This window comes from Pseudophryne corroboree, chromosome 3 (assembly GCF_028390025.1).
Source record: "Pseudophryne corroboree isolate aPseCor3 chromosome 3, aPseCor3.hap2, whole genome shotgun sequence".
NCBI lineage: Eukaryota > Metazoa > Chordata > Amphibia > Anura > Myobatrachidae > Pseudophryne > Pseudophryne corroboree.
Genome location: NC_086446.1, coordinates 495,094,181 through 495,121,600, shown reverse-complemented (window position 1 = coordinate 495,121,600; position 27,420 = coordinate 495,094,181). Strand labels below are relative to the sequence as shown.

The window sequence follows — 27,420 nt, the reverse complement described above, 5'->3', positions numbered from 1 at the left end:
TCCCTATGTACGACAGTCCACAGGGGCAGATCAACTGGTAGATCACATATTTAGAACTACACAGAAGCCGATGACGAATGTGATAGGTCCTACCAGTATGCGGGTGTTGAAAAGTGCTACCCGGGATTAAGTATTGGCACGTAGTACAAGTGCACTTATAACAACCTTTCCTACCACCAAAAAATAAGGGTTGTTGCGCTGGAATGGAAACATCAGTTTTTACCAAGAAATCACGTAGATTTTTATTACGCTTATAACTAGGCATCAGCCTACAGTGCTGTAACTGAAGATCAGGGTCTGATTGGATCACATGCCAATGTTTTTTAGCCGATCCCTGAATCAGATTACTGGCCGAGTTAAAGTTATTAACCCAAGGTATGACACTTGATGGATTATGAACTTTGTGCTCATCGAGCAACGTGTGGCGATCTAATGTCATAGCCTTACATTGGGCCTGGTCTAATAATTTGGGGCAATATCCTCGGCTAAGGAACTTCTGGTACATATCTTCCATCTGTTTGGCAACTAATGCTGGATCAGACGTGATCCTTTTAACTCGCAAAAACTGCGAGTATGGCAGACCACGTTTAAGAGGTAATGGATGGCAGCTGGAAAAGTGCAATAGGTTATTTCTATCTGTAGGTTTGGAGTAAATGGAGGTGGAAATACTACTATCAACTATAGAAATCTGAACATCCAGAAATTGGATGCTTTTGGGTTCGATAGAGTAAGTGAACTTGATGGGATGTACTTTAGAGTTATGTCCATCAATCGTGGCCGCCAAAAGTTCTTTAGGTCCCTGCCAGATAACCAGCAGGTCATCAATATACCTACAAAAAAATAAGATATGGGTGGCTACCTCAGCATTAGCAAAAAACACTTCCTCCTCAACCCCAAACATAAATATATTCGAGTACGATGGGGCCACACTGGACCCCATCGCACACCCCCGGCACTGGAGATAGTATTTACTATCATAAAGAAAATAATTTTTCAATAGGGTCATTTCTAACAATTTGAGAAGCAGCGGGATATCAGGACCCTCATAATCCGGCTGGGTGTTTAAAAAAGACTCAACTGCTGCTAAACCCTCTTTATGAGGGATAACCGTGTATAAACTCTGCACATCAATTGTGCAGAGAAATACATCGGTTGGCTATGCAGGTAATGCTTCCAATCGCCTTAGCAGGGTACTAGTATCCAACAAATACCTAGGCATACGTTGGATATATGGCTGTAAGATATCATCAAGAAAAATAGATACAGGTTGAAACAAAGACCCCCTGGCCGAGATAATTGGTCGGCCAGGGGGTTTATGCAACCTTTTATGTATCTTTGGCGTAGTATAGAGCAATGGTACTACAGGATGCGAAGGAATAAGGGCATTTTTCACATCTAACGGAAGCAAACCAGCAGAGACTGCACCATCTAAACATTCCGTCAGTTCTTTTGTATATAGTCCCGTAGGGTCATTAGACAACCGACAATAAGTATCCCCATCACTCAATTGCACAGAGATTTCTTCCTTATAGTCTGTCAAGTTCTGTATCACTAGGGCACCCCCTTTATCTGCTGGTCTGAATATAAGATCTTTATTGGCAGCCAATTTGCTGAGTGCCTCTCTTTGACCCTTGGACAAATTGTCACGGACCAGGGGGGGATGTTTAATCAGTGGATCACAGTCCTGTTCAACTAAGCGCATGAACGTACGGATCGACGCATTGTGCGACTGAGGATCAAATGTAGATTTTGGTAGCAGCTTTTTTAATTTCTCCGGGATCCTGACCTGGGCTTCCTCCTTCTCTACTCTAGTGGTGGAGGCTGATTTGGCAAAGTACTCCTTAAGTTTGAGGGTTCTATGTAGCTTGTGTTTCTCAATTTTTCATTGTAGTTGCTGCGGTTTGGATAAAGGCACAAAGGACAGGCCCTTGCTCAGAACCTGCTTCTCAATGTCATTGAGCTCATAGTCTGAAAGATTAATTATCGGGCTAACTTGGCCTTCGGTGCTTTCGGTGCTCTGGCACCTCTGCCCCTGCCTCTGCCTTTGCCTCCTCCACTGTTGGCCCCGTCTGGTATACAGTCTCCATCTTGGTCGTCTGGTTCCTTGGCTCTGGTCTGTGCACCTAAAGGGCCTCTGGCTTGAGATGATTGAGCATGTGCATCCGACTCGCTAGCCGTCGAGGTATACTCATTAGATGAATCCCCCGGGTATCGTTTGTCCTGACGACGACGGAAAAAAGGTTTTCTGTTGTAATTCGGACGTGGATTATCATTCCATCGGTAAACGTTGTTATTCTCGTAATCTTGGTCTACTTTCATTTTCTTGTCAGCTTTAAACTTGATTAGATCTCTGTTATAGGTCTGCAACTGGTTATTGAGCTTTTCATACCACTTGTTGACTGTGTCAGCTTTCAAAGCTACTTTGTGAGCAGTTTCCAGAGTAGATATTTTCTCTTTAAGTATATTCATTTCTTTGGTACTCTGCTCTATAATTAGTAGCATGAGATCCATGGAGCAGCGGTTCATGATACCAACCCATTTTCTACAAAAGGTAGGGTCATGTCTACCTATTGTGGGTGAATTCGTAATTCTCAGTCCCCGCGGAATCTTTTTAGCTCTATAGTACTCGCTTAATGAAAAACAATGGTAAAAGAAATCAGTCTCTTTGCGTTTATATTTGAGCAAATTACGGTAGATATTTTCTAGAGAGCACGCCTCTGCTTGATCTTCCAGGGCTGCTGTATATAGAATTTCCTCCGCTTCTGATTCCGAGTACATATGCGTTACTCCCAGGGGGCTGATATGAGGTATACACCCACTCATGCCTTCACCATTGGGGTTAGTAGTAGTCATAATGACAAAAAAGTAATGTGCAACGCTACAATGAACGTGACTGTTGCTAATTGTCCCGAAAAGTGCAAGTGCAGATTTAAAATTACCACAGCCACTCCATGTACGGCAGCTGTGGAAAACTCAACGGCCCCCAAGCCAGGGGTGCCCGATGTATTTCTCTGCACAATTGATGTGCAGAGTTTATACACGGTTATCCCTCATAAAGAGGGTTTAGCAGCAGTTGAGTCTTTTTTAAACACCCAGCCGGATTATGAGGGTCCTGATATCCCGCTGCTTCTCAAATTGTTAGAAATGACCCTATTGAAAAATTATTTTCTTTATGATAGTAAATACTATCTCCAGTGCCGAGGGTGTGCGATGGGGTCCAGTGTGGCCCCATCGTACTCGAATATATTTATGTTTGGGGTTGAGGAGGAAGTGTTTTTTGCTAATGCTGAGGTAGCCACCCATATCTTATTTTTTTGTAGGTATATTGATGACCTGCTGGTTATCTGGCAGGGACCTAAAGAACTTTTGGCGGCCACGATTGATGGACATAACTCTAAAGTACATCCCATCAAGTTCACTTACTCTATCGAACCCAAAAGCATCCAATTTCTGGATGTTCAGATTTCTATAGTTGATAGTAGTATTTCCACCTCCATTTACTCCAAACCTACAGATAGAAATAACCTATTGCACTTTTCCAGCTGCCATCCATTACCTCTTAAACGTGGTCTGCCATACTCACAGTTTTTGCGAGTTAAAAGGATCACGTCTGATCCAGCATTAGTTGCCAAACAGATGGAAGATATGTACCAGAAGTTCCTTAGCCGAGGATATTGCCCCAAATTATTAGACCAGGCCCAATGTAAGGCTATGACATTAGATCGCCACACGTTGCTCGATGAGCACAAAGTTCATAATCCATCAAGTGTCATACCTTGGGTTAATAACTTTAACTCGGCCAGTAATCTGATTCAGGGATCGGCTAAAAAACATTGGCATGTGATCCAATCAGACCCTGATCTTCAGTTACAGCACTGTAGGCTGATGCCTAGTTATAAGCGTAATAAAAATCTACGTGATTTCTTGGTAAAAACTGATGTTTCCATTCCAGCGCAACAACCCTTATTTTTTGGTGGTAGGAAAGGTTGTTATAAGTGCACTTGTACTACGTGCCAATACTTAATCCCGGGTAGCACTTTTCAACACCCGCATACTGGTAGGACCTATCACATTCGTCATCGGCTTCTGTGTAGTTCTAAATATGTGATCTAACAGTTGATCTGCCCCTGTGGACTGTCGTACATAGGGAAAACGGAGAGAACATTTAAGGAACGTATGACAGTCCATAGGTCAGCTATCAAAGCAGCCATCACTTCTGGGAAGAGTGATCAGCCAGTGGCACGGCATTTTGCCACTGCACGACACTCACTGGCATCTTTGAAATACAGGATGATAGATCAGGCCCAGCCATCCCTTAGAGGTGGTAATAGAGGCCTTAGGTTGTTGAGAATGGAGACACAATGGATCCAGCGTTTGGATACAATGTCTCCCCGTGGCCTCAATGAACAGCTAGGATTAAACTGCTTTATGTAATTAACTGCTTTTAACCAGCTGTATAACCTTTGTCTGTACTGATGGTCCGTTGTGCATAACTACCTTGCATGTCCTTTTATTAACGTATATGTGTACTATTTACATGTTTTTTAGTGACATATTTATCATGCGCAGGAACCTATGATTGTTGTAGTGTTGTTATGGTGATGGGTGCACTCTGATGACGATAGGTAATCTCCACGTCAGTGTCACTGGGCGGGCGGTAATCCCGCTTCCCGGATCAATGGCGTCAAGCACGGTGGTGTCCCTACTATTTAGGTGAGTGTCTTTTCTATTTCTTGTAAGCCTGAGGAAAATGCATAAAGCATTGAAACGTTGCTGACATTTCACTGTCTCAAGTTGCATTATTTGGCAGTCGCCTGGAGTGCCGCACATCTTTGTGTATCTATATATATATATATATATATATAAATATATGTGTGTATGTGTCTGTATATGGGCCCTGCCTGGCATAATGTGTATAATAAGCTCTACCTGTCATAATGTGCATATTGTGCTCTACCTAGCATAATATGTGTAGGGGGCTCTACCTGGCGTGATATGTATGAGGGGCTCTACCTGGTGCAATATGTTTAAGTGGCACTACTGTATGGTGTAATGTGAATTGGTACTATTATGTGACTACGCCCCTTCTCCATGAAGCCACGCCCCTATTTTTTTACGAGCACCTTAGGTGCGCACTGTACCTATTGTAGCTATGGGGGGGTGCCAATGCTATTTCTTGCACACAGCACCAAAATGTCTCGTTACGGCACTGCATTAATATACTTTCATGGTTTTATATTTTGTACATTTTGTCTGAACATAATACAATCTGCTTTCATTATTGACACACATTTTGTTTATGATTTTTTTTAGGTGAACATCAGCAAAATTATAACCACCTTGTGCTCAACAATGCCTCTCAGACGCCCACAAATGGTAAGTGTGTTTCCAAGATTCAGAATAATCTCTTAAAAACGTAGTCTCAGGGATAGTTGTTAATAATTACTGAGGATGGATGTTACTTGCTGTATGTTCTCTGCCTGAAGTTTAGGGTAGTGGAGGGATTGCTGTTCCACGGAACTTGGAGTAGTAGGGGATGCTACATGTTCCAATGAACTTGGTCTGGTTGGTATTATTGTATTTTCTGATAAACACAGTAATACCATAGTCTGGAGAGAATTCTGTATGTTCTGATAATCATACATTGGGTCAGAATGATTATCTGGAGATTATAGTGACAACTACATATTATGACCTTGAGATTCCAAGGATTGTTGTGTAACTCCTGGATTCTAGGGCTAAAACTGTTCTCCGACTAATCTAGGATGTTATGAATTGATGTATGTTCTGGGAATGGGGATCGTGGGATTGAGGTACACTTGTCACTGTGGGGATCAAAATGTTTTCTACTTAAAGTGGTCTATTGAGGATTGATATGTGTTGTGATGGAGCATATATCATACTGGGATCAGTGTATTTTCTGATGAACTTGGTCCAGTGGAGATTGATATACTGTATTGTCTGAAGAAACATACTGTATGGTGGAATTGATGTGTCTTGAAGTGGAAGAGATATTACAAACATTGTGAGCTTGTCTAAATATATAAATATATATAATATACACCTAAAATTGTATATATTGGCAGAAGCTAATTTACTGAAATGATGAAGACAAACTGATTTGAGTACTTAAGTTATTTCTTCAATTCTTGTTTTAGGCAGCCTGATTGTCAGATATGCAATAGACTGGGAACTAAGGGGTATATTTATCAAGCAGTGATAACTCCTTCCTCAGGCATCACCTGTAATGTTGAAGTCTTTTATTCCAATACTCTGAGAGCTATTTTGACAACATGGCACTGCCGCAAAAATGAGATAGAGTGCAGACATGTGGCCACTGTGTCTTCCCTTATCACCCCCTGCCTACTTTTACTAGTGATGAGCGGGTTCGGTTTCTCGGAATCCGAACCCGCCGAACTTCAGCTTTTTTTACACGGGGACGAGCAAGCTCGGATCCTCCCGCCTTGCTCGGTTAACCCGAGCGCGCCCGAACGTCATCATCCCGCTGTCGGATTCTCGCGAGGCTCGGATTCTATCGCGAGACTCGGATTCTATATAAGGAGCCGCGCGTCGCCGCCATTTTCACACGTGCATTGAGATTGATAGGGAGAGGACGTGGCTGGCGTCCTCTCCGTTTATAGAGAAGAGAGTAGAGAGTTAGAGACACTATTTACTAATTTTGGGGAGCATATTAGGACTGGAGTACTACTACTTGCTGATAGTGTGACCAGTGACCATTGACCACCAGTTTAATTAATCCGTTCTCTGCCTGAAAAAAAACGATACACAGTGTGACACAGTCACATACCATATCTGTGCTCAGCCTCAGTGTGCTGCATCATCATATGTAATACTGTATATCTGACTGTGCTGAGTGCTCACTGCTCACACAGCTTAATTGTGGGGGAGACTGGGGAGCAGTTAGAGCAGGAGTACATAAATAATATATTTTAAGTACAGTGCACACTTTTGCTGCCAGAATGCCACACTGCCAGTGTGACTGACCAGTGACCACACTGACCACCAGTATATTGTGATTGTCTGCTTAGGACGGAGTACTACTTGCTGATAGTGTGACCAGTGACCAGTGACCACCACCAGTTTAATTAATCCGTTCTCTGCCTGAAAAAAAAGATACACAGTGTGACACAGTCACATACCATATCTGTGCTCAGCCCAGTGTGCTGCATCATATGTAATACTGTATATCATTATCTGACTGTGCTGAGTGCTCACTGCTCACACAGCTTAATTGTGGGGGAGACTGGGGAGCAGTTATAGCAGGTGTACATATTTTAAGTACAGTGCACACTTTTGCTGCCAGAGTGCCACTACCAGTGTGACTGACCAGTGACCACTGACCACCAGTATATTGTGATTGTCTGCTGACCACCAGTATATTGTGATTGTCTGCCTGAAAAAGTTAAACACTCGTCGTGTGGTGTTTTTATAAATGCATTCTGCAGACAGTGTCCAGCAGGTCCGTCATTACATAATATATACCTGTCCGGCTGCAGTACTAGTGTGATATATATATATTTTAATTTTATCTCATTATCATCCAGTCTATATTAGCAGCAGACACAGTACGGTAGTCCACGGCTGTAGCTACCTCTGTGTCGGCAGTCGCTCGTCCATCCATAATTGTATACCACCTACCCGTGGTTTTTTTTTTTTTCTATCTTCTTGATACTAGTAGCTTACTTTAGGAGTCTGCAGTGCTGACAGACAGTGTCCAGCAGGTCCGTCATTACATAATATATACCTGTCCGGCTGCAGTACTAGTGTGATATATATTTTAATTTTATCTCATTATCATCCAGTCTATATTAGCAGAAGACACAGTACGGTAGTCCACGGCTGTAGCTACCTCTGTGTCGGCAGTCGCTCGTCCATCCATAATTGTATACCACCTACCCGTGTTTTTTTTTTTTTTCTATCTTCTTGATACTAGTAGCTTACTTTAGGAGTCTGCAGTGCTGACAGACAGTGTCCAGCAGGTCCGTCATTACATAATATATACCTATCCGGCTGCAGTACTAGTGTGATATATATATATATATTTTAATTTTATCTCATTATCATCCAGTCTATATTAGCAGCAGACACAGTACGGTAGTCCACGGCTGTAGCTACCTCTGTGTCGGCAGTCGCTCGTCCATCCATAATTGTATACCACCTACCCGTGTTTTTTTTTTTTTTTCTATCTTCTTGATACTAGTAGCTTACTTTAGGAGTCTGCAGTGCTGACAGACAGTGTCCAGCAGGTCCGTCATTACATAATATATACCTGTCCGGCTGCAGTACTAGTGTGATATATATATATTTTAATTTTATCTCATTATCATCCAGTCTATATTAGCAGCAGACACAGTACGGTAGTCCACGGCTGTAGCTACCTCTGTGTCGGCAGTCGCTCGTCCATCCATAATTGTATACCACCTACCCGTGTTTTTTTTTTTTTCTATCTTCTTGATACTAGTAGCTTACTTTAGGAGTCTGCAGTGCTGACAGACAGTGTCCAGCAGGTCCGTCATTACATAATATATACCTGTCCGGCTGCAGTACTAGTGTGATATATATATATTTTTTAATTTTATCTCATTATCATCCAGTCTATATTAGCAGCAGACACAGTACGGTAGTCCACGGCTGTAGCTACCTCTGTGTCGGCAGTCGCTCGTCCATCCATAATTGTATACCACCTACCCGTGGTTTTTTTTTTTTTCTATCTTCTTGATACTAGTAGCTTACTTTAGGAGTCTGCAGTGCTGACAGACAGTGTCCAGCAGGTCCGTCATTACATAATATATACCTGTCCGGCTGCAGTACTAGTGTGATATATATATATATTTTAATTTTATCTCATTATCATCCAGTCTATATTAGCAGCAGACACAGTACGGTAGTCCACGGCTGTAGCTACCTCTGTGTCGGCAGTCGCTCGTCCATCCATAATTGTATACCACCTACCCGTGGTTTTTTTTTTTTCTATCTTCTTGATACTAGTAGCTTACTTTAGGAGTCTGCAGTGCTGACAGACAGTGTCCAGCAGGTCCGTCATTACATAATATATACCTGTCCGGCTGCAGTACTAGTGTGATATATATATATATTTTAATTTTATCTCATTATCATCCAGTCTATATTAGCAGCAGACACAGTACGGTAGTCCACGGCTGTAGCTACCTCTGTGTCGGCAGTCGCTCGTCCATCCATAATTGTATACCACCTACCCGTGTTTTTTTTTTTTTCTATCTTCTTGATACTAGTAGCTTACTTTAGGAGTCTGCAGTGCTGACAGACAGTGTCCAGCAGGTCCGTCATTACATAATATATACCTGTCCGGCTGCAGTACTAGTGTGATATATATATATATTTTAATTTTATCTCATTATCATCCAGTCTATATTAGCAGCAGACACAGTACGGTAGTCCACGGCTGTAGCTACCTCTGTGTCGGCAGTCGCTCGTCCATCCATAATTGTATACCACCTACCCGTGGTTTTTTTTTTTTCTATCTTCTTGATAATAGTAGCTTACTTTAGGAGTCTGCAGTGCTGACAGACAGTGTCCAGCAGGTCCGTCATTACATAATATATACCTGTCCGGCTGCAGTACTAGTGTGATATATATATATATATTTTAATTTTATCTCATTATCATCCAGTCTATATTAGCAGCAGACACAGTACGGTAGTCCACGGCTGTAGCTACCTCTGTGTCGGCAGTCGCTCGTCATCCATAAGTATACTAGTATCCATCCATCTCCATTGTTTACCTGAGGTGCCTTTTAGTTGTGCCTATTAAAATATGGAGAACAAAAATGTTGAGGTTCCAAAAATAGGGAAAGATCAAGATCCACTTCCACCTCGTGCTGAAGCTGCTGCCACTAGTCATGGCCGAGACGATGAAATTCCATCAACGTCGTCTGCCAAGGCCGATGCCCAATGTCATAGTACAGAGCATGTAAAATCCAAAACACCAAATATCAGTAAAAAAAGGACTCAAAAATCTAAAATAAAATTGTCGGAGGAGAAGCGTAAACTTGCCAATATGCCATTTACCACACGGAGTGGCAAGGAACGGCTGAGGCCCTGGCCTATGTTCATGGCTAGTGGTTCAGCTTCACATGAGGATGGAAGTACTCAGCCTCTCGCTAGAAAAATGAAAAGACTCAAGCTGGCAAAAGCACAGCAAAGAACTGTGCGTTCTTCGAAATCCCAAATCCACAAGGAGAGTCCAATTGTGGCGGTTGCGATGCCTGACCTTCCCAACACTGGACGTGAAGAGCATGCGCCTTCCACCATTTGCACGCCCCCTGCAAGTGCTGGAAGGAGCACCCGCAGTCCAGTTCCTGATAGTCAGATTGAAGATGTCAGTGTTGAAGTACACCAGGATGAGGAGGATATGGGTGTTGCTGGCGCTGGGGAGGAAATTGACAAGGAGGATTCTGATGGTGAGGTGGTTTGTTTAAGTCAGGCACCCGGGGAGACACCTGTTGTCCGTGGGAGGAATATGGCCATTGACATGCCTGGTGAAAATACCAAAAAAATCAGCTCTTCGGTGTGGAAGTATTTCAACAGAAATGCGGACAACATTTGTCAAGCCGTGTGTTGCCTTTGTCAAGCTGTAATAAGTAGGGGTAAGGACGTTAACCACCTCGGAACATCCTCCCTTATACGTCACCTGCAGTGCATTCATAATAAGTCAGTGACAAGTTCAAAAACTTTGGGCGACAGCGGAAGCAGTCCACTGACCACTAAATCCCTTCCTCTTGTAACCAAGCTCACGCAAACCACCCCACCAACTCCCTCAGTGTCAATTTCCTCCTTCCCCAGGAATGCCAATAGTCCTGCACGCCATGTCACTGGCAATTTTGACGAGTCCTCTCCTGCCTGGGATTCCTCCGATGCATCCTTGCGTGTAACGCCTACTGCTGCTGGCGCTGCTGTTGTTGCTGCTGGGAGTCGATGGTCATCCCAGAGGGGAAGTCGTAAGACCACTTTTACTACTTCCACCAAGCAATTGACTGTCCAACAGTCCTTTGCGAGGAAGATGAAATATCACAGCAGTCATCCTGCTGCAAAGCGGATAACTGAGGCCTTGGCATCCTGGGTGGTGAGAAACGTGGTTCCGGTATCCATCATTACTGCAGAGCCAACTAGAGACTTGTTGGAGGTACTGTGTCCCCGGTACCAAATACCATCTAGGTTCCATTTCTCTAGGCAGGCGATACCGAAAATGTACACAGACCTCAGAAAAAGAGTCACCAGTGTCCTAAAAAATGCAGTTGTACCCAATGTCCACTTAACCACGGACATGTGGACAAGTGGAGCAGGGCAGGGTCAGGACTATATGACTGTGACAGCCCACTGGGTAGATGTATGGACTCCCGCCGCAAGAACAGCAGCGGCGGCACCAGTAGCAGCATCTCGCAAACGCCAACTCTTTCCTAGGCAGGCTACGCTTTGTATCACCGGTTTCCAGAATACGCACACAGCTGAAGACCTCTTACGGCAACTGAGGAAGATCATCGCGGAATGGCTTACCCCAATTGGACTCTCCTGTGGATTTGTGGCATCGGACAACGCCAGCAATATTGTGTGTGCATTAAATCTGGGCAAATTCCAGCACGTCCCATGTTTTGCACATACCTTGAATTTGGTGGTGCAGAATTATTTAAAAAACGAGAGGGGCGTGCAAGAGATGCTGTCGGTGGCCAGAAGAATTGCGGGACACTTTCGGCGTACAGGCACCACGTACAGAAGACTGGAGCAACACCAAAAACGCCTGAACCTGCCCTGCCATCATCTGAAGCAAGAAGTGGTAACGAGGTGGAATTCAACCCTCTATATGCTTCAGAGGTTGGAGGAGCAGCAAAAGGCCATTCAAGCCTATACAACTGAGCACGATATAGGAGGTGGAATGCACCTGTCTCAAGCGCAGTGGAGAATGATTTCAACGTTGTGCAAGGTTCTGCAACCTTTTGAACTTGCCACACGTGAAGTCAGTTCAGACACTGCCAGCCTGAGTCAGGTCATTCCCCTCATCAGGCTTTTGCAGAAGAAGCTGGAGACATTGAAGGAGGAGCTAACACAGAGCGATTCCGCTAGGCATGTGGGACTTGTGGATGGAGCCCTTAATTCGCTTAACAAGGATATACGGGTGGTCAATCTGTTGAAATCAGAGCACTACATTTTGGCCACCGTGCTCGATCCTAGATTTAAAACCTACCTTGGATCTCTCTTTCCGGCAGACACAAGTCTGCTGGGGTTCAAAGACCTGCTGGTGAGAAAATTGTCAAGTCAAGCGGAACGCGACCTGTCAACATCTCCTCCTTCACATTCTCCCGCAACTGGGGGTGCGAGGAAAAGGCTCAGAATTCCGAGCCCACCCGCTGGCGGTGATGCAGGGCAGTCTGGAGCGACTGCTGATGCTGACATCTGGTCCGGACTGAAGGACCTGACAACGATTACGGACATGTCGTCTACTGGCACTGCATATGATTCTCTCCCCATTGAAAGAATGGTGGAGGATTATATGAGTGACCGCATCCAAGTAGGCACGTCAGACAGTCCGTACTTATACTGGCAGGAAAAAGAGGCAATTTGGAGGCCCTTGCACAAACTGGCTTTATTCTACCTAAGTTGCCCTCCCACAAGTGTGTACTCCGAAAGAGTGTTTAGTGCCGCCGCTCACCTTGTCAGCAATCGGCGTACGAGGTTACTTCCAGAAAATGTGGAGAAGATGATGTTCATTAAAATGAATTATAATCAATTCCTCCGTGGAGACATTGACCAGCAGCAATTGCCTACACAAAGTACACAGGGAGCTGAGATGGTGGATTCCAGTGGGGACGAATTGATAATCTGTGAGGAGGGGGATGTACACGGTGATATATCGGAGGATGATGATGAGGTGGACATCTTGCCTCTGTAGAGCCAGTTTGTGCAAGGAGAGATTAATTGCTTCTTTTTTGGTGGGGGTCCAAACCAACCCGTCATTTCAGTCACAGTCGTGTGGCAGACCCTGTCACTGAAATGATGGGTTGGTTAAAGTGTGCATGTCCTGTTTATACAACATAAGGGTGGGTGGGAGGGCCCAAGGACAATTCCATCTTGCACCTCTTTTTTCTTTAATTTTTCTTTGCGTCATGTGCTGTTTGGGGAGTATTTTTTTGAAGGGCCATCCTGCGTGACACTGCAGTGCCACTCCTAGATGGGCCAGGTGTTTGTGTCGGCCACTAGGGTCGCTTAGCTTACTCACACAGCTACCTCATTGCGCCTCTTTTTTTTCTTCTTTGCGTCATGTGCTGTTTGGGGAGTGTTTTTTGAAGGGCCATCCTGCGTGACACTGCAGTGCCACTCCTAGATGGGCCAGGTGTTTGTGTCGGCCACTAGGGTCGCTTAGCTTACTCACACAGCTACCTCATTGCGCCTCTTTTTTTCTTTGCGTCATGTGCTGTTTGGGGAGTAGTTTTTTGAAGGGCCAGCCTGCGTGACACTGCAGTGCCACTCCTAGATGGGCCAGGTGTTTGTGTCGGCCACTTGGGTCGCTTAGCTTAGTCATCCAGCGACCTCGGTGCAAATTTTAGGACTAAAAATAATATTGTGAGGTGTGAGGTGTTCAGAATAGACTGAAAATGAGTGGAAATTATGGTTTTTGAGGTTAATAATACTTTGGGATCAAAATGACCCCCAAATTCTATGATTTAAGCTGTTTTTTAGGGTTTTTTGAAAAAAACACCCGAATCCAAAACACACCCGAATCCGACAAAAAAAATTCGGTGAGGTTTTGCCAATACGCGTTCGAACCCAAAACACGGCCGTGGAACCGAACCCAAAACCAAAACACAAAACCCGAAAAATTTCAAGTGCACATCCCTAACTTTTACTCATATTTACCTACTCTCCTGGAATGTTTGCAAGCCTTTCTGAATTTTCAGGTAGTCCCTGGGACTCCCAGAAGAGTTGGTGGTTTCCCCTGCATCCCACACACTTACTAGTGGGCCGGATTGGGACTCTAATGCTCGGAAATCACTCACAGTTTGGTGTGTTGACACAGCCCCCAGTAGCCTCTCTCAGTTAGTCACAGTGATTGGGCAACACTCCTGGGTGACACCCCTTGGGAGGGAGCAGTGCACACTAATACCCCTTTCATACTGCCTGAGGCGGATCGCACCCGGGAGCCTGACACGGGTGCTTCCCGGCTGCGACCCACCTCAGGCCCCTCTCTTCCGCTGTTTCCAACCCGGCACAATGCCAGGTTGGTGACGCAGCGGGGGCGGGGTTAAGAGATCACATGATCTCCAAGCACCACCCGTCCACACAGAGTGAACGGGAAATTGGTCGCATTGACCCAGCTTCCCGTGTACACAGCACATCGAGCAGCGTTGAACACATGTTCAACCCTGCTTGCTACCCGAGTTGGAATACCAGGTCGCTTGACCCAGGTTATTCCCACTGGGCCCTTTTACACCACACAGCAACACGGATTATGCGCATTCATAACAATAACCCGTGTATAAACTAAAGCTGGCGGTGTAAAAGGGGTATAAGTGGAGATGGCTCAGATTCATTCATGACTCATTCAGTGCAGTTGAGTAGCTGACGCACTACCAGAAGTCTGAGTCACTGACTGCCTGGGAGACTGATGCAGATTGATCAGATTCATTAATGCTTCATTCAGTGCAGCTGAAAAGCTGACGCACTACCAGAGGTATGAGTCACTGACTGCCTGTGAGACAGTGCACACTCAGTGGAGACGTATCAGATTAATTGATTCATTCAGTGCAGTTGAATAGCTGACCCACTCCCAGAAGTCACTCCCTGCACAAGTCCCAGCACTGCCAGCAGTCTCTGCACTCACTGCATGTGCACAGCCTGCAGTGCATTACAGAAGAGCCATGTACCGAGACACTATCTCAAGACACTCCACTGAGCTGTATCTCTTTGCCCATGACTACTAGGAATCGCAAGTCCACTGGGAGGAGTCAGGGGCCAATATGATGGAATTCTATGAGAATCACTTTATATTAAACACCCCACCCCCGTTCATGGACTTGCAATTTGCAGCATGATGCAGTGATGGGAGAAACTGGAGGTGTTCTGGTGGTTGACACGTCGGTGGGGATATCCACAAATCGACATGATGGCCTCTCGACTCAACAAGAAGCTGCAGTGGTATTGTTCCAGGTCGAGGGACCCACAAGCAGTGGCGGTAGACAGGAGTGTATCTTCCTATTGGCCAGGATGGCACTTGCCAGGGGCGCCGGCCAAGGAAGGGAGCGCCGCCCGGCAGTGCCTCCCGCTCCAGGGGTAGAATGACATAGTAGTTCTCACTGAGTACATCCCTTAGCAGTGCTCATCCACTGCCGGACTCTCAGAAGCATATTGCACTCTGACACTCTCTGTGACAACAGTCACAATGATGGTGAATATAGCTGGGGAACGGGGCACTTCCAGGTATGGGGAGGGGCGAGGCACCTCCTCTTCCTCATCCGCTCCCCTTCTCATTGGTCCCATGTGGTCTGTCACCAGACACCAGCCCCTACAATCAGCACCAGTCAGCAGTGCAGCATGAGCATACCTGTACGTTTTCTTCGGTACCGTAGCTGCACTGCATGGTCTATCCTGGCAGTCTGGATCACAGCTTACAAAGAGCTCTGTATGGAGAGGTATCTAGACCAGTGAATGCCTGTCCAGCTGTGTTGAGACTACAAGTCCCAGCACACCTTGTTAACTAGATTTGCTGCGACATGTAGTGACATCACACCTAGGGAGGGGTATTTAACTGTATGTATGTATGTATGTATGTATGTATGTATGCATATATCCCCTCGGTGTCCCTGTCCACACCCTCCTTATAATTCCCCCTCAGTGACCCTGCCCACACCATCCCTGTAACTGCACCCTCAGTGATCCTGCCCATACACTCCTGTAATTCCCCCTCAGTGACCCTGCCCATACACTCCTGCAATTCCCCCTCAGTGACCCTGCCCATACACTCCTGTAATTCCCCCTCAGTGTCCCTGCCCGCACCCTCCCGGTAATTCCCTCTCGGTGTCCCTACCCGCACCCTAAACGTAATTCCCCCTCAGTATGCCTGCCCGCACCCCAGCCCGTAATTCCCCCTCAGTATGCCTGCCCACATCCTCCCCGTACTTCCCTCTCTGTGTCCCTACCCACACCCTCCTCGTAATTCCCTCAGTCTCCCTGCCCGCACCCTCCCCGTAATTCCTCCTCAGTGTCCCTGCCTGCACCCTCCCTGTAATTCTCCCTCAGTGTTCCTGACCACAGCCTCCCTGTGACTCCCCCCTCAGTGTCCCTGCCCGCACACTCCAGTAATTCCCTCTCAGTGTCCCTTCCCGCACCCTCCCTGTAATTGCCCCTCAGTGTCCTTGACCTCAGCCTCTCTGTAGCCCCTCCCTCTAATTTCCTCAGCCTCTCTGTAGCCCCTCCCTCTAATTTTCCCTACCCGAACCCTCCCTGTAATTCCCCCTTAGTGTCCCTGACCTCAGCCTCCATGTGACTCCCCCTTCAGTGTCCCTGCCAACACCCTCCTGTAATTCCACCTCAGTATCCCTGCCCGTACCCTCCCTGTAATTCCCCCTCAGTATCCCTGCCCGCACACTACTGTAATTGCCCCTCAGTGTCCCTGACCTCAGCCAATCTGTACCTCCCCCCTCTGTGTCCCTGGGTGGGGGAGGTGGGGTCGCCAGTTCCTTACTTTGCCAGGGGCACGCAGACCCCTAGATACACCCCTGGCGGTAGACGCTCTGACAACTCCGTGGGTCTACCAGCTGGTGTACATATTTCCTCCACTTCCGCTGATCCCAAGAATTCTAAAAAGGGAAAAGGTTCAAGTAATCCTCATTGCCCTGGACTGGCCACGAAGGACCTGGTATGCGGATCTTCTCGAGATGCTGCTCGAAGATCCGTGGCCTCTATCTCTTTGCGAGGATCTTCTGCAACAGTGCCCGTTCATCTATCAAGACTTACCGCGGCTACGTTTAACGGCATGGAAGTTGAACGGCTGATTCTAGCCAGAAGAGGGATTCCCCTAAACTTGGCAGTCCGAAAGGACTGTAAAGGGACCTGAGTAGGCCTTCCTAGCTGGGGAGCTGCAGAAGGAAGGTATGTGGACTTACCCGCAGTAGCTTTGGAGATCTATTTGTCTAGTACACAGGTTCTCAAACTCGGTCCTCAGGACCCCACAAGGTGCATGTTTTGCAGGTCTCCTCACAGAATCGCAAGTGAAATAATTAGTTCCACCTGTGGACCTTTTAAAATGTGTCAGTAAGTAATTAATTCACCTGTGCACCTGCTGGGTTACCTGCAAAACATGCAATGTGTGGGGTCCTGAGGACCGAGTTTGAGAACCTATGGTCTAGTTCATCTCCAAATAAGGCCTCGCCTGTGAAAGGTAGTCCTTCCATGCCTTTCCTGTAGTCCGCATCTGCAGTCCGCTGGCGTAGCCATAGACCCCTGCTTGCAGACATTGCCATAGCCGTAGTGCGTGCATTAAGCAAGCCTATTTCTTTTATGGCTTCCACCATAAAATTCGCAGTCCTGTATATGCTGTAGGTAGATAATCTTCTCCTGAGGCAATATGTCTAACCCTTCAATCAGGTTACCTGACCATTTGGCAATGGCTCTAGTGATCCACCCACATTCTATAGTGGGTCTCTGGGCCACCCCAGCAGCTGTATACAAGGATTTCAGTGTAGTCTCAATTTTACAATCAGTCGCGTCTTTTAGAGATGCTGCACCCGGGACAGGCAATACATTTTTTTGTGAAAGCCTGGATACTGATGCATCCACTATCGGTGGATTTTCCCATTTTTTCCTATCCTCAGGAGGAAAAGGAAAGGATGATAACAACCGTTTAGGGAATTGAAATTTCCTATCAGGACTAACCCACTGTTCTTCAAACAGGGTATTGTGTTCCTTTGACACAGGAAAAGTGGCTTAGGACTTATTTTTTATATTAAAATAAGATTCCTCACTCTCCTCTGTCACCTTATCAGGGATATTTAGAAATTCTCTGATAGCTTCTTTGAGAGCCTCTATTCCCTGCGACAGAGTATCCTCCCCCACCTCTGAGTCCACCTCACCCTTCTCCATTTCTGACCCCTCATCATCCGAGTGAGACTGCAGGATATGGGCCAAAGTGCGTTTTTGCGGACAAATGGCAGGGGACTGAGATGCTGGTTTGGGTACTGAGTCTCTTTTCATAAACTCAGTCATAGATTCTCTTAAGTATTGCATCTCTTTCTCAGTCCAAGATAAGTTAGTAGAGATTGTGGAAATCATTCCCCTAATGGAGTCCAGCCATGCTGGTTCTGCCCCACTAGCGTGGGAAGGGACACTACATTGAGTACACACAAGTGAACCCCCTGGAGAAGAGGAACACTGCCTTACATGAAATACACTCTTTGCCTGACATACTGTATTGTGACAGCACACACAGAGGAAAAGGTTAAGGGGGTCATTCCTACTCGTTCGCTCGCTGCGTTTTAACACAGCAGAGCGAACGGGTCCCTGCTGCGCATGCCCCGGCGCCTTTGACAGGCAGAGGCGATCGATGGGCGGGAGGGGGCGAAACAGCGGCGTTTGGCCGCCATTTCGTAGGCGCAGCCCAGCCAACGCAGGCTTGGCCAGACCGAACAGGGGGCGGGCCGCAGCGGTTGCGTGACGTCATACGCAGCCGCTGCGAGCCAGGGAGCGAGGAGTAGCTCCTGGCCAGCTCGCTAAAGCTGCGCTGGCCAGGAGTTACTCCTGAAGTGCAAAGGCATCGCCGCTGTGCGATGCCTTTGCACTTCTGCGAGGGGGGCCGGACTGACATACAGGGCGGACTAGACTGGGCGTCCCCCCGCATGTCAGGAAAGTTGATCGTAGCTGTGCAAAATTTTGCACAGCTACGATCAACTCGGAATGACCCCCTAAATGCACAATTACCCCACAAAGAGCCCTTACAGGGAGACACAGAGGGAGTATGAAACCAGCACACGGCACCCTTAACACTAATGCAAAGCTTAGCCGGGTCGCAGACTAAGGGGGTCATTCCGAGTTGATCGCTAGCTGCCGTTGTTCGCAGCGCAGTGATCAGGCTAAAAATCGGCACTTCTGCGCATGCGTATGCGGCTCAATGCGCATGTGCGGCGTACTTTCACAAAAGCCGATGCAGTTTTACACAAGCTCTAGCGACGCTTTTCAGTTGCACAGCTAGCCGCAGAGTGAATGACAGGAAGTGGGTGTTTCTGGGTGGTAACTGACCGTTTTCGGGGAGTGTGTGTAAAAACGCAGGCGTGTCAGATACAAACGTGGGCGTGCCTGGAAAAACGCAGGCGTGGCTGGCCGAATGCAGGGCGTGTTCGTGACGTCAAAACAGGAACTAAATAGTCTGCAGTGATCGCAAGCTAGGAGTAGGTCTCGAGCTACTCAGAAACTGCACAATCTTTTTTAGTAGCAGCGCTGCAATCCTTTCGTTCGCACTTCTGCTAAGATACACTCTCAGAGGGCGGCGGCTTAGCGTTTGCACGGCTGCTAAAAGCTGCTAGCGTGCGAACAACTCGGAATGAGGGCCTAAGTACCTAGATTAGGGACTTAGGCCCTACGCTATGCTATGTTTTTTGTGTTATTTCCTTTTTATGGCATTCATATAATTGGCTCATATCATCTGACTTCATTGTGAGGACTGTTGGAAATTGTGGACACTTGGACATTTGGAGCACAAAGTGAGATTGTACTTTTCTTTTGCACGTCTCTGTTTTTTATAGGTTGGGTGACCTATTCAGTAGTGATGAGCGGGTTCGGTTTCTCGGAAACCGAACCCCCCCGAACTTCACCCTTTTTACACGGGTCCGAGCCATACTCGGATTCTCCCGTATGGCTCGGGTAACCCGAGCACGCCCGAACGTCATCATCCCGCTGTCGGATTCTCGCGAGATTCGGATTCTATATAAGCAGCCGCGCGTCGCCGCCATTTTCACTCATGCATTGGAAATGTTAGGGAGAGGACGTGGCTGGCGTCCTCTCCGTTTATGTTGATGCATTGCAAATATTTTGTGCTTGCTTATTACTTAATTGTAGGGACTGGGGAGCAGCTGTATATAGGAGGAGTACAGTGCAGAGTTTTGCTGACAGTGACCACCAGTAATACGTTGTCTGCCTGAAAAACACTCCATATCTGTGCTCAGTGTGCTGCATATATCTGTGCTCACACTGCTTAATTGTGGGGACTGGGGAGCAGCTGTATTATATAGCAGGAGTACAGTGCAGAGTTTTGCTGACAGTGACCACCAGTATACGTTGTCTGCCTGAAAAACACTCCATATCTGTGCTCAGTGTGCTGCTTTATTGTGGGGACTGGGGACCACCAGTATAATATTATATAGGAGGAGTACAGTGCAGAGTTTTGCTGACCAGTGACCACCAGTATATAATATATAGCATTACGGTACAGTAGGCCACTGCTGTACCTACCTCTATGTCGTCACGTCATTAAGTATACTATCCATCTAGATTATATACCTTTGGTGCATTTCAGTTGTGCAGTTTGCTGACACAGTGACCACCAGTATATATAGCAGTACGGTACGGAAGGCCACTGCTGTACCTACCTCTGTGTCGTCATTAAGTATACTATCCATCTACATTCTATACCTGTGGTGCATTTTAGTTTTGCAGTTTGCTGACACAGTTACCACCAGTATACTATATATATAGCAGTACGGTACGGAAGGCCACTGCTGTACCTACCTCTGTGTCGTCATTAAGTATACTATCCATCTACATTCTATACCTGTGGTGCATTTTAGTTTTGCAGTTTGCTGACACAGTGACCACCAGTATACTATATATAGCAGTACGGTATGGAAGGCCACTGCTGTACCTACCTCTGTGTCGTCATTAGGTATACTATCCATCTACATTCTATACCTGTGGTGCATTTTAGTTTTGCAGTTTGCTGACACAGTGACCACCAGTATACTATATATAGCAGAACGGTACGGAAGGCCACTGCTGTACCTACCTCTGTGTCGTCATTAAGTATACTATCCATCTAGATTCTATACCTGTGGTGCATTTCAGTTGTGCAGTTTGCTGACACAGTGACCACCAGTATATATAGCAGTACGGTACGGAAGGCCACTGCTGTACCTACCTCTGTGTTGTCATTAAGTATACTATCCATCTACATTCTATACCTGTGGTGCATTTTAGTTTTGCAGTTTGCTGACACAGTGACCACCAGTATACTATATATAGCAGTACGGTACGGAAGGCCACTGCTGTACCTACCTCTGTGTCGTCATTAAGTATACTATCCATCTACATTCTATACCTGTGGTGCATTTCAGTTGTGCAGTTTGCTGACACAGTGACCACCAGTATACTATATATAGCAGTACGGTACGGAAGGCCACTGCTGTACCTACCTCTGTGTCGTCATTAAGTATACTATCCATCTACATTCTATACCTGTGGTGCATTTTAGTTTTGCAGTTTGCTAACACAGTGACCACCAGTATACTATATATAGCAGTACGGTACGGAAGGCCACTGCTGTACCTACCTCTGTGTCGTCATTAAGTGTACTATCCATCTACATTCTATACCTGTGGTGCATTTTAGTTGTGCGCAGTATATATAGTAGTAGGCCATTGCTATTGATACTGGCATATAATTCCACACATTAAAAAATGGAGAACAAAAATGTGGAGGTTAAAATAGGGAAAGATCAAGATCCACTTTCACCTCGTGCTGAAGCTGCTGCCACTAGTCATGGCCGAGACGATGAAATGCCATCAACGTCGTCTGCCAAGGCCGATGCCCAATGTCATAGTAGAGAGCATGTAAAATCCAAAAATCAAAAGTTCAGTAAAATGACCCAAAAATCAAAATTGAAAGCGTCTGATGAGAAGCGTAAACTTGCCAATATGCCATTTACGACACGGAGTGGCAAGGAACGGCTGAGGCCCTGGCTTTTGTTCATGGCTAGTGGTTCAGATTCACATGAGGATGGAAGCACTCATCCTCTCGCTAGAAAAATGAAAAGACTTAAGCTGGCAAAAGCACAGCAAAGAACTGTGCGTTTTTCTAAATCACAAATCCCCAAGGAGAGTCCAATTGTGTCGGTTGCGATGCCTGACCTTCCCAACACTGGACGGGAAGAGCTTGCGCCTTCCACCATTTGCACGCCCCCTGCAAGTGCTGGAAGGAGCACCCGCAGTCCAGTTCCTGATAGTCAAATTGAAGATGTCAGTGTTGAAGTACACCAGGATGAGGATATGGGTGTTGCTGGCGCTGGGGAGGAAATTGACAAGGAAGATTCTGATGGTGAGGTGGTTTGTTTAAGTCAGGCACCCGGGGAGACACCTGTTGTCCGTGGGACGAATATGGCCATTGACATGCCTGGTCAAAATACAAAAAAAATCAGCTCTTCGGTGTGGAATTATTTCAACACAAATGCGGACAACAGGTGTCAAGCCGTGTGTTGCCTTTGTCAAGCTGTAATAAGTAGGGGTAAGGACGTTAACCACCTCGGAACATCCTCCCTTATACGTCACCTGCAGCGCATTCATCATAAGTCAGTGACAAGTTCAAAAACTTTGGGTGACAGGGGAAGCAGTCCACTGACCACTAAATCCCTTCCTCTTGTTGTAACCAAGCTCCTGCAAACAACACCACCAACTCCCTCAGTGTCAATTTCCTCCTTACCCAAGAAAGCCAATAGTCCTGCAGGCCGTGTCACTGTCAAGTCTGACGAGTCCTCTCCTGCCTGGGATTCCTCCGATGCATCCTTGAGTGTAACACCTATTGCTGCTGGCGCTGCTGTTGTTGCTGCTGGGAGTCGATCGTCATCCCAGAGGGGAAGTTGGAAGACCACTTGTACTACTTCCAGTAAGCAATTGACTGTCCAACAGTCCTTTGCGAGGAAGATGAAATATCACAGCAGTCATCCTGCTGCAAAGCAGATAACTCAGGCCTTGGCAGCCTGGGCGGTGAGAAACGTGGTTCCGGTATCCACCGTTAATTCAGAGGCAACTAGAGACTTGATTGAGGTACTGTGTCCCCGGTACCAAATACCATCTAGGTTCCATTTCTCTAGGAAGGCGATACCGAAAATGTACACAGACCTCAGAAAAAGAGTCACCAGTGTCCTAAAAAATGCAGTTGTACCCAATGTCCACTTAACCACGGACATGTGGACAAGTGGAGCAGGGCAGACTCAGGACTATATGCCTGTGACAGCCCACTGGGTAGATGTATTGTCTCCCGCAGCAAGAACAGCAGCGGCGGCACCAGTAGCAGCATGTCGCAAACGCCAACTCGTTCCTAGGCAGGCTACGCTTTGTATCACCGCTTTCCAGAAGAGGCACTGTTATGCACACCAGTGCTAACAGGAGTATACCGGTGTATGAACAGAGAGGGAAGCGAAGCAAACGAACTCACAGACAGTATAACATAACATACACAGGAGGTGATGGAATAACTAATAAACACAAAGTGAACGGAGAAGCCCAAAGGCTCAGGAATTGGGTGTCTCCCTAGTGTCAGGAATGCTCAGATAGAATAGAGCGGACAATGAAGCGATGTGTAGTGATTTAACATGTGGAGCACCTGAAATGATGTTGCTAAGAGCAACAGAAAAAACCCCAAAGGGTTACCAACGGGTGTGGGAATAAACTCCTTGGTCAGAGATAGAAATATAGACACAAGGAGAGTATCCACAATCCTAACCCCCACTTGCAGGGCACAGGTTCAGCTTACTGCCACTAAACTGACACCTGGACGCCCTGCACAGTGAGGGAGGATTAAGCAAGCAGGTCTTAGAGTACAGCCGCAAACCTGCTGAGTTCACAGAATAGCAAAAGAACCCCAGCAGATCAAACAACTGACTCCAGTCTTACTGCTAGGTCCGGATTGGCAGAATGAAGTTCCGAATCCCAAGGCCTATTCGCAGTAAGCAACAAGTAAATACAAAGTCACACAGTACTAGCTAACTCTCTGGAACTGACTAACAAACAAAGATTCAGCAGCATTTGCCTAGCCTGAGAGGATGGTTTATATAGCAGGTGCTGTCCACGCCCCACTCAGACCTCACAGACTGTGAGCACAAAACCAGCGCCGGATTCCCTGCCGTGCACAGAGCCTGTAACCACTACACAGTAAAAACCCGGACCGGAGTATCAGCTGCGCTCAGGTTACTTCGCTAACACTTGCCTCCCGGTTGCCATGGCGACGTGGCAGCACAGAGCAGGAGATCCTAACAGTACCATCCCTCTGACGAGGGGTCAAAGAACCCCTACCACCGGGTTTATCGGGGAACTGCGAGAAGAAAGAGCGTATCAGTCTGGGGGCATGAAGATCACAACTGCGCACCCACGACTGCTCCTCCGGGCCATACCCCTTCCAGTGCACCAAAAATGACAGCCGACCCCGAACCATCTTGGAGTCAAGAACCCTTTCAACCACAAACTCCCTCTGACCCCGTATCAGAAGAGGAGAAGGTCTTCCACTGGAAGAAGGATTACTAACCGCCAGTTTTAAAAGGGAACAATGAAATGTTTTATTGATACCCAATGAACGGGGCAGATCTAATTGAAATGCCACCGGATTGATAACCCTGGTGATCTTATAAGGGCCGATGAACCGGGGGCCAAACTTATGAGATGGCTGTCTCAACTTCAAATTCTTGGTGGACAACCAGACGAAGTCTCCTAATTTGAAGCTGCAGGGTCTTCTCCGCTTATCAAAAACCCTTTTGGTCACTAATGACACAGACACAAGGGCTTTCTTCACTTTCCTCCAAATACCCCTAAGGACCGAAACAACAGAGGAACCACCAGACGTGGAATCCAGGGGGTCAAAAGAATTGGCCTTAGGATGATGCCCATACACACAAAGGAAGGGAGAGATCCCTGTAGCAGAGTGAGCCGCGTTGTTATAGGCAAACTCCGCCATGGACAGATGAGCAACCCAGTCAGTATGACACTTGGAGACATAACACCTGAGGAACTGCTCCAAGGACTGGTTCACCCTCTCAGTGTGCCCATTAGACTGTGGATGGTAGCCTGACGACAAGCTCACAGAAATCTGGAGATCAGAACAAAATGCCCTCCAGAATTTGGCCACAAACTGGGATCCACGGTCAGAGACCACATCAAGTGGCAACCCGTGGAGGCGCACAACATGCTGCATAAATAACTCAGACAGGCGTCTGGCCGATGGCAACCCAACCAGTGGAACGAAATGCGCCATCTTTGAAAACCTGTCAACGACAACCCAAATGGCTGTCATCCCCGAGGATTTGGGCAAGTCCACCACAAAATCCATGGAAATGTGGGTCCATGGCTTAGACGGAATAGAGAGTGGATGTAATAGGCCGACAGGAACCCCTCTAGGAGTTTTATTTCGGGCACAAACGTCACATGCCCGAACCCACTGATCCACATCCCTAGCCACCGAGGGCCACCACACCGCCCTAGACAGTAACTCCCGAGTTCTGGCAATACCTGGATGCCCTGCCGACCTCTTGGCATGGAATTCCAGGAACACTCGCTGTCTTAACCTAGGAGGCACAAACAAGAGACCTACCGGAAGGTCTGGAGGAGCCTGCTCCTGTGCTCTAAGGACTAATGACAAGAGGTCCTGGGTAATGCCCACTTTAATACATGATGGGACACAATGGGCAATGGCTCCTCGGTGGTCTCTTGAACTGGAGCAAAACTCCGCGAGAGCGCATCAGCCTTGATGTTTTTTGACCCAGGGCGATATGTTATCAAAAAATTAAAGCGAGCAAAAAACAAAGCCCATCGTGCCTGCCTGGCATTGAGCCGCTTCGCTGACTCTAAATATGCCAGATTCTTATGGTCGGTGAGAATTGAGACCACAAACTTAGCCCCCTCAAGCCAGTGTCTCCACTCCCCGAGTGCATCCTTTATAGCCAACAATTCCCGGTTACCCACATCATAATTCATCTCGGCAGACGAAAATTTACCGGAAAAGTAAGCACAGGGATGAAGGCGATTATCAGACACCCCCATCTGAGAGAGCACTGCCCCAATACCTATCTAAGAGGCATCCACTTCTACCACAAAAGGACGCTCTGGATCTGGGTGTCGCAGCACCTTGGCCGAGACAAATGCCCTTTTGAGACGGGCAAAGGCCGCTTTGGCCTCACAAGACCAGTGAGCAACATCCGCCCCTTTCTTAGTGAGTGCCACCAAGGGGGCCACTATAGACGAAAATCCAGCGATAAACCGTCTATAAAAATTTGCAAAGCCCAGAAAACGCTGAAGCGCCTTCAAACTAGTGGGCTGCACCCAATCCAGGACTGCCTGTACCTTAGAACCCTCCATTTGGAAACCTTCTGAGGAGATAATATACCCTAGAAATGCGATTTGCTGGACTTCAAACTCGCACTTCTCCAGCTTCGCCCCAAGCTGGTGGTCTCTGAGTTTCTGGAGGACTAAGCGTACATGCTTCCGATGTTCCTCCAGAGAATGAGAGAAGATTAGGATGTCATCTAGATAAACAACTAAGAATCTATCCAAATATTCCCTGAGCACATCGTTCATGAATTTCTGGAAGACTGCCGGGGCATTAGAGAGCCCAAAAGGCATCACCAAATATTCATAATGCCCTGAGTGGGTATTAAAGGCAGTCTTCCATTCATCCCCCTCTCTTATTCGGATTAGATTGTAAGCACCGCGTAGGTCAATCTTAGAAAAAAATGGTGGCAGTACGAAGCTGGTCAAACAAAACCGAAATGAGAGGCAGTGGGTAAGAGTTTTTAATCGTGATACGGTTCAATTCCCTAAAGTCGATGCAGGGTCGCAACGAACCGTCCTTTTTACCCACGAAAAAGAACCCCGACCCAACTGGGGACTGTGAGGGTCTGATAAATACCTTAGCCAAGTTCTCCTGAATGTACTCTGCCATAGCCTGAGTCTCAGGACGTGACAGGGAGTACAACCTGCTCTTGGGAAGCTTAGCATCCGGCAACAAATCAATGGCACAGTCATAGGGGCGATGGGGAGGTAGTACCTCCGCAACTTTTTTGGAGAACACATCCGCAAAATCTGCATAACATCCTGGCAATCCTGGCAAACTTAGCTGCGAGAGCCTGACTGGAAGGTACAAGCAACTCCTGAAACAATCACTACCCCAACTAAGAATCTCCCCAGAGACCCAGTCAAATTGAGGGTTATGGGCCCTTAACCAGGGTAACCCCAAAACCAATGGGGCAAAAGAACAGACAGTCACATAAAAAGACAATTTTTCAAAGTGTGTGGCTCCAATAAACAAAGGAATTTGGCTGGTGCAGGAGGTAATTTTACCCTGGGACAATGGTTCCCCGTTTAACCCACAGATCTCAATCTCTGATGCCAAAGGTACTGAGGGAACA

The 27,420-nt window shown here is 46.8% G+C and overlaps 1 protein-coding gene across 12 annotated transcripts in view; it reads left to right on the top strand.

The window, feature by feature from the left end:
- SHISA6 (shisa family member 6) overlaps positions 1-27,420 on the top strand; it is a 681,159-nt gene that overhangs the window by 550,460 nt on the left and 103,279 nt on the right. For all 12 annotated transcript variants that reach the window (XM_063960971.1, XM_063960972.1, XM_063960978.1 and 9 more), the window contains one exon: positions 5,314-5,376. In XM_063960971.1, coding sequence (XP_063817041.1) covers positions 5,314-5,376 — 63 coding nt within the window. The remainder of the gene's footprint in view (positions 1-5,313; positions 5,377-27,420) is intronic.